We start from the raw sequence: 7,199 nt of genomic DNA on the forward strand, positions 1-7,199 counted from the left end.
TGATAATCCATCCCCACCTAAAAACACAGGTAGAAAATGGACACAAAAGTAATTAGGAACTTAAAATGATACTGCACAACTGATTGATAATAATTCTCAACCCAACTAGAGACATAAAGGATGTGTCTGGAGCAAACAGTTTCTTTCATTTCACATGCACCCCGAGACTGATGGCACACAGAGGTAGCAGGGGTCTCCCCACCCCTACCTGCCCCATCTCAGGGAGTCCTCCAGGAAGACCATGGGACTGTAGATCAGTGGGTCATGAGGCTCCTGCCTGGGACACAGAGAACTTGTCGACACAGAGAGTTGTTCCTCTGCTGGCGAGCTTCTGCCATGGGCCGCGCCTCCCACCACCCGCTGCCTCATCAATCTATTATCCTCTTAGTAGCTGACACCTCTGGCAGCTCCTCCCAGCAAGCTGGGCATTAGAATTGCAAGAAGCCCGGTTGCCCCGGGGAATACAGATGGAGGAATCTCAGATTCAAATTTGTCCAAGTATTGTGAACAGCCGGACCCAGGCAAGGCGTTTCTACTGCCCTTCCACCAAAGGGGAGTGATGGGGGTTTTGTTAGAAGTACAAATTGCTTCTTAATGCAGAGGATAAAGCTGGGCTCCTTAGAAATTCCTTCCACTCCCAGGAAAGCCACTGCTGCATGTCAATTTTAATTTTTGAAATTTAAACTGAGGGCTTTGTGTCTAAGCTCCATCTCATCGGAGGAAGCGGGGGAATAAGTCAAAAAGGATTAGGGGCCCGGTGGGGATTGCAGATCCATAGCAATTAGACTTCATTTGAGTCTCAGATATTTGGTTTTAATCGCATTTCTGGATGATACAATCAACAAGGCATCAGAAATTGATACGTATGCAACGGTAGACGGGGTTGGCTCTGCCCTCCCCAGTTCCTGGGCTCAGCTGGGCTTGGGCTCCACAATCACTGGGGGTGGGGTGGGTGGGGAATTGGAACTCATTTGGGTCTGAAACTGGTTTGCACATGGATGTTGTTTTCCCCCTCGCTCTCTTTGAGCACTTTATCCCTGGATTCGAAGCAGATGCAATCATTGCTAATATTCAAGTGAATGACGATGAAACAAATAAGAGCAAATAAAATAAAAGCATAAAGAGAAAGAGCAACAGACACGGGACTCTAGGCGGGGAGTATAGCTGTCCTTTAAATGGGAATCACGGTTTTCAGCATCCTCCAGGAATTAAAGTTGAGCACAATGTAATTTGGGGGCGGACATGTAGCCATGAACATGTCACACACCACATTGAAATGACTCTATGAATACGTATGTGTGTGCATGTGTGTAACATGGATTAGCAATGACAACCATAACATTATATCCACATGGTGTGTGTGTGTGTTTGTGTGTGTGTGAACACTCTGGGGGTGCCTCTGTGTACACATTCACATTTCTCTTCAAACAACTGGTCAAAATGAGCTCCGTAAATACTAACAGGTTGCTAACTAGTTATTTTGTAGATAACGTACTGTTTATCGGAACTCAACCTAAACACAGAATAAAAAAGTGAAGAGAAAAAAATCAACACCATGTGGAGTGTGCGTGTGGAATGGTGAAGGGAAGGAAAGAGGGGGACCAAACAAACATGTTCAGGTTCAGAGCAGGTGTCCCACACCACTGTGCGCACGGGAAGACCCGCAAAAGGAGGTGTCCCACTGCAAGGGATAGAGTCTATCTCAGTTACCACACGGCTCTGGGTGAATTCAGCAAGCTGGAGAGTCCACAGAATTGCCTCAGTTTACCAGTTCCTTGGAGAGCTATGGACCCAGCTGGTGTAAGTTAATGGACATCAGCTGTAGTGCTGAGTGTACTACATGCCTGAGTGGGTGTGTTTCCTCAGGGATTTCTGTACTTCCTTTTAGGAGATCTCAGACATCACCAGATGGCAAATATCTCATTCATGCCTCTCATTTTGCAGAAATGCCTCCTCTCCCCTCTCCTTCTGCAGAAACTCCTGGCCTTTGACCTCCTCCCACAAGGCTGGGAGCCTGAAGGTCCAAACCTCCCTCTCCTGTCACCCTCAAAACCTCCCTCCCACCCTCCTCTGGGCCCGTCCAATTCAAGGCAGCAGCCCAGCCAGGGGAGACACCCCGCAAAGGGTGAGATGCTGCCCTCCCATCTCCCCACATCTTTTCACCCATCCCAGGTGGCAGGGACAAGGCAGTGGCTGGCAACCAGGGTATAGATGGAGCTATTCAGGGCCTAGCGTAGGTCTTCATGCCAAGGAGAACATCTGGAGGCCTGGTCCTGGGGCCACGCTGATAGAGACATTGGAATCCATAGTCTAAAAACATAATTTAATGCATTGCGGTGGGTCTGAGGCAGGATGGAGTTTCCATTTGCTGGGATTCTGCTGAGGGTGGGATTTGGGCTTATAGACAGGGACATTTGCACAAGTATTTCAGGTCACAGAGAAGGACGCCCCAGGGAGCTCGTGCTCACTTTGGCCTCCCTCGGGTGGCCCGGGCTGGGAGCCCTCAGTCTCAGGGCACTCCTAGGAGGAGGGGGACTGGAAGAGGGCAGGCGTCCCTCCGGTCCTGTTGTGTCCAATCAGGTTTGCAAAGTCCGCGCTGCCGCCTCACCGGGGTTCAGGTTCACGCTCATTTCTCCAGTCTGGCGTCCCGCTCTCCCGCCCTAGGCTGGGGACAGAGACCATGAGCGCAGTCCAGAGCGTGGCGAGTCGCAGAGACACTGAGGTCGGAAGCGGGGCAGGAAGGACAGCAGGGATATGTCTTTTCCAGCGATGTCAGGAAACGAGAGTGGTCCTCGCCAGGGAACAGAGGAACAGAGCGCTCCCACTGGCATAGGGCGGCCGGAAGCCTCCCCACCTCGCGCTCCCGGCGACTCTAATCCGGGTACAGAAGAAAGCCCGAGAACGTGCTGTACTTGTTGTTGTTGCCTCCATGAGCCTTCCCTCCGTCCAGCTTCACGTACACCTCGTCCCCTGAATCAAGGTGCAGCACCACGCTGTTACTGGCGTAGTCGTAGTTCTGGTCGGCGTCCTGTGCGATGGCGCTGGCCCGGACCTGGGGGCGAACGGCCACAGAGGGTGGGCCCGGGCACCTGTGCTTAGGCCCTTGCCTGTCCCCCACGTGGCGCGCCCCCTGGCCGGCCTTCCGCCTGCAGCTCCAGGGTCCACGCTCCCACCCAGGCTCCACGCTCTCTCTCCAACTTAGCCAACTCCTTCCCGGTCCCCTATGTTCCGCAGTTTCCAAGTCCGGGAAGGAGGGAGAGAGAGGGCTTCGTGGACATTGACCCAGCGGGGACGGGCGGGAATCAGGGGCCGGGCCGAGAACAAAGGAGACGGGGAGGGCACAGGGGAGAATGGGGCGCACAGAGAGCTAGAGAAGAGTGAGGTTTCCGAGAAGCCCACGGGGCTTCAGGCGGGTATGCAAATAGCGGGGAGAGTGCAATTTGGGTAGCGGGGTCTCGGAGCTCTGGGAACGCAACCTCGGGAGCTATGGGATAACGGCGACCACGGCGCACCGGGAAACGGGATGCTATCGTGCGCTCCCTGCCGGGGCGAGATCGGGCGCTGGCGAGTGGGGAGAAGGGAGGCTGGGTTCCCAGGCGGTTCGGGGCTCATGGTGGGAACGAGGGTCCGCGGGGATCTGCGGGGGTGGAGGTGGGAGTAGGGGTGTCACTGACCTGCCCGTTCTTGCAGAGGTCCGCCCACATGCTAGTGCCGTCGCCGCCGCGCATGAGGATGTGGTAGGTGAAGAAGTAGATGCCCCGCACCTGGCAGCTGAACTTGCCAGTAGTAGGGTCGTAGTGATTGCCGAGATTGGTGACCACGTCGTCGAATCTGAGCACCTCGTAGCCCTCATGGGGACTCTTCAGACCCACATAGAAGGCGATCTTGGGACCGCTGAAGGCGGCGTTCAGCGCGCCGGTCACTTCGCCCTCAGAGTCGCCGCCGCCCCCGGTTCCGCCACCCACCACCCCGACACCGCCTGCCGCTCCCGCCGTCAGCTGCAGCCCAGGCAGCCCGGGCCGCCCCGAGTCGCCCTTCTCCCCCGGGGGACCCCTGGGTCCAGGTGGGCCCGGCTCTCCCGGGGGGCCCCGCGGCCCCGGCTTGCCAGGTCGCCCCGGGTCGCCCTTGGGTCCCTGGATGAAAGGGGGCGGAGGGTTGACGCTCAGGTCCTGCATGACTTCCAGGGCCGTAGTGCTGGGTCCGGGCGGTGGAGCCTTGGCGCCCGCGGGGCCCCCGCCGGGTGCCGCGCTGTACGGGTCGCAGATCATGCGGCAGGTGCCCATCATCTCGTAGTGCGCCGCCCCGGGGGGCGCCGCCTGCAGCAGCAACGGCACGGCGATAAGCAGCCCCAACGCCATGGCCAGGAGCACGCCGACGGCCGCCAGGCAGGCGCGCCGCCGCCGCTGCCACAGCCGGGAGGCGACCGCCACCAGCTCCTCCTTGCCGCCCGGGGAGGGAATGGTCGGGCGGCTCGGGCGGCCCCGCTCCCCGCGCTCGGGGGCGGACTCCGCGGGTCCCGGCCGCGCCCCCGACGTGGCGACCCCCTGCTCCGGGTGCCCAACTACTTCAGCAAGAGGCGCCCTGGCCCAGGCGCGGGTGCGCAGCGCGCTGTGGCTGCTCAGGAGGACCGCGGAGCCCGGCGCGCATGGCCGGGGGCTCCCAGGACGAGCCCGGCGCCCCACGGGTCCAGGCGGCTGCGGCCGGGGAGAGCCGGGTGCGAAGGCGGCGTCCCGCGAGGGCTCGGCCGCGCTGCCTCCTGCCCGGCTCTCCTGGCCTCGGCGGGGATCCGCGCAGGGGGAGGGCGCCGGGGCTCCGCAGCGCGCTCTGCTCTGCTCTGCTCTCCGGCTTCTCGCTGGCTCTCGCGCGGAGGGGGAACCCAGCTACCCTGACGTAAGGAGTCCGGGGCTGAGCTGCGGAGGCGGCGAGGAAGCAGCGCGCGCTGCCATCACTTGGGAGACGGCGCCCTCGTGTCATCAGCCTTCGGTCCTCCTCCTCTCCGGCGGCTCCCTCGGCAGAGACGGCGAGGGTGCGGTTCCTCCTGGCGGCGCCTGGGAGCCACAAGTGGGCGCAGCGGGCGCAGCCTGGGCCCAGCTCCTCGGGCACACCCACTGGCGGCCACACTCACGCGCCCTCACCCACGGCACACTCACCGGCGCACACAGGCACCTCTACATGGCCACGAAGGCACCCGGAATCCCGATGCCAGCAAGGTCCTTCGGGGGTCACCTAATCCACCACCTGCCTGCAAGCAGGGCTAGACTTAAACCCCCTAGTCAAGGAGAACCTCAGTCCCACAAGCCCCAGGATAGAGGAACTTTCTGAAAGCCCTTCTGAGTTACCTCTTCAGAATGGAATAAATCTCGCTTCTGGAAGGTCTTTCACACACCTAGCCTGAGGACTCCAAGCTATCAAATAGGCTCCAGAAGAGCAGCCCGCCAACTCTTTGAATGACTCTTTGAAAAGCCCAAAGCCCCGAAAACAAGTCTACTAGCCTTAGCCCCTTTCTTCTACCCAAGGAAGGTCTGGCCCTGGTAAAGTTCATTTAAATCCAGATCTCTGACACCCAGCACTTGGCGGTAACCTTGGTGCACTCAGCTCCCACTCCCAGCCAGCCACTACCAGCAGATCCACAGACAGCTTCCTTTGGACCTCCTCCTGCTCCCTCCTGCTGAGGTGGGTTTAGTTATTTAAAAAATAGTCCAAAGCCATTCTGAGCCAAAGCTGTGGCACCTGATTTAGAGAAGAATTATCCATCTCTAATGCAGCTTGTGAAAATAAAGCAAGGATGGGAGGTGCTTCTGTGTATTGGTAAGACCTCAGACATCAAAAGCCCTGCCTTCCCTAAATGTAAGGCCAGACACTATAAAACTCTTAGAGGAAAACATAGGCAGAACACTCCATGACATACATCACAGCAAGATCCTTTTTGACCCACCTCCTACAGAAATGGAAGTAAAAATAAATAAATAAACAGATGGGACCTCATGAAACTGAAAAGCTTTTGCACAGCAAAGGAAACCATAAACAAGATGAAAAGACAACCCTCAGGATGGGAGAAAATATTTGCAAATGAATAAACTGACAAAGGATTAATCTCCAAAATTTACAAGCAGCTCAATATCAAAAAAACAAATAACCCAATCCAAAAATGGGCAGAAGACCTAAATAGACATTTCTCCAAAGAAGATATACAGATTGCCAACAAACCCATGAAAGAATGCTCAACATCACTAATCATTAGAGAAATGCAAATCAAAACTACAATGAGGTTTCACCTCACAACAGTCAGAATGGCCATCATCAAAAAATCTACGAACAATAAATTCTGGAGAGGGTGTGGAGAAAAGGGAACCCTCTTGCACTGTTGGTGGGAATGTAAATCGATACAGCCACTATGGAGAACAGTATGGAGGTTCCTTAAAAAACTGCAAATAGCACTACCATATGACCCAGCAATCCTGCTACTGGGCATATACCCTGAGAAAACCATAATTCAAAAAGAGTCATGTACCACAGTGTTCATTGCAGCTCTATTTACAATAGCCAGGACACGGAAGCAACCTAAGTGTCCATTGACAGATGAATGGGTAAAGAAGATGCGGCACATATATACAACAGAATATTATTCAGCCGTAAAAAGAAACGAAATTGAGTCATTTGTAGTGAGGTGGATGGACCTAGAGTCTGTCATACGGAGTGAAGTAAGTCAGAAAAAGAAAAACAAATACCGTATGCTAACACATATATATGGAATCTAAAAAAAAAAAAAAAAAAAAGGTTCTGAAGAACCTAGGGACAGGACAGGAATAAAGCCACAGACCTACTAGAGAATGCACTTGAGGACACGGCGAGGGGGAAGGGTAAGCTGGGACGAAGTGAGAGAGAGGCATGGACATATATACACTACCAAACGTAAAATAGATAGCTAGTGGGAAGCAGCCGCATAGCACAGGGAGATCAGCTCAGTGCTTTGTGACCACCTAGAGGGGTGGGATAGGGATGGTGGGAGGGAGATGCAAGAGGGAAGAGATATGGGGATATGTGTATACGTATAGCTGATTCACCTTGTTATACAGCAGAAAGTAACACACCATTGTATAGCAATTATACTCAAATAAAGATGTTATAAAAATTAAATTGCCATATGATCCAGCAAAAAGAAAAAAAAGCCCTGTCTTCTGGTTCTGCTCTCGCCCTGT

General features: G+C 55.0%; 1 protein-coding gene across 2 annotated transcripts; it reads right to left on the reverse strand.

The window, feature by feature from the left end:
- Positions 1-2,108: 2,108 nt before the first annotated feature.
- On the reverse strand, positions 2,109-4,358 carry C1QL2 (complement C1q like 2). Of its 2 annotated transcripts, XM_007456352.1 has the most exons (3): positions 3,962-4,358; positions 3,675-3,922; positions 2,873-3,052 (listed from the first exon to the last, which is right to left on the reverse strand). In XM_007456352.1, exons 1-3 carry the CDS (start codon positions 4,356-4,358, stop codon positions 2,873-2,875), a joined length of 825 nt encoding a protein of 274 aa, XP_007456414.1. The 2 variants fall into 2 exon arrangements, with proteins under 2 accessions (XP_007456413.1, XP_007456414.1); XM_007456351.1 differs by having other exon boundaries at positions 2,109-3,052; positions 3,675-4,358.
- Positions 4,359-7,199: the final 2,841 nt, after the last annotated feature.

This window comes from Lipotes vexillifer, unplaced genomic scaffold, assembly GCF_000442215.2.
Source record: "Lipotes vexillifer unplaced genomic scaffold, Lipotes_vexillifer_v1.1 scaffold3, whole genome shotgun sequence".
Taxonomy (NCBI): domain Eukaryota; kingdom Metazoa; phylum Chordata; class Mammalia; order Artiodactyla; family Lipotidae; genus Lipotes; species Lipotes vexillifer.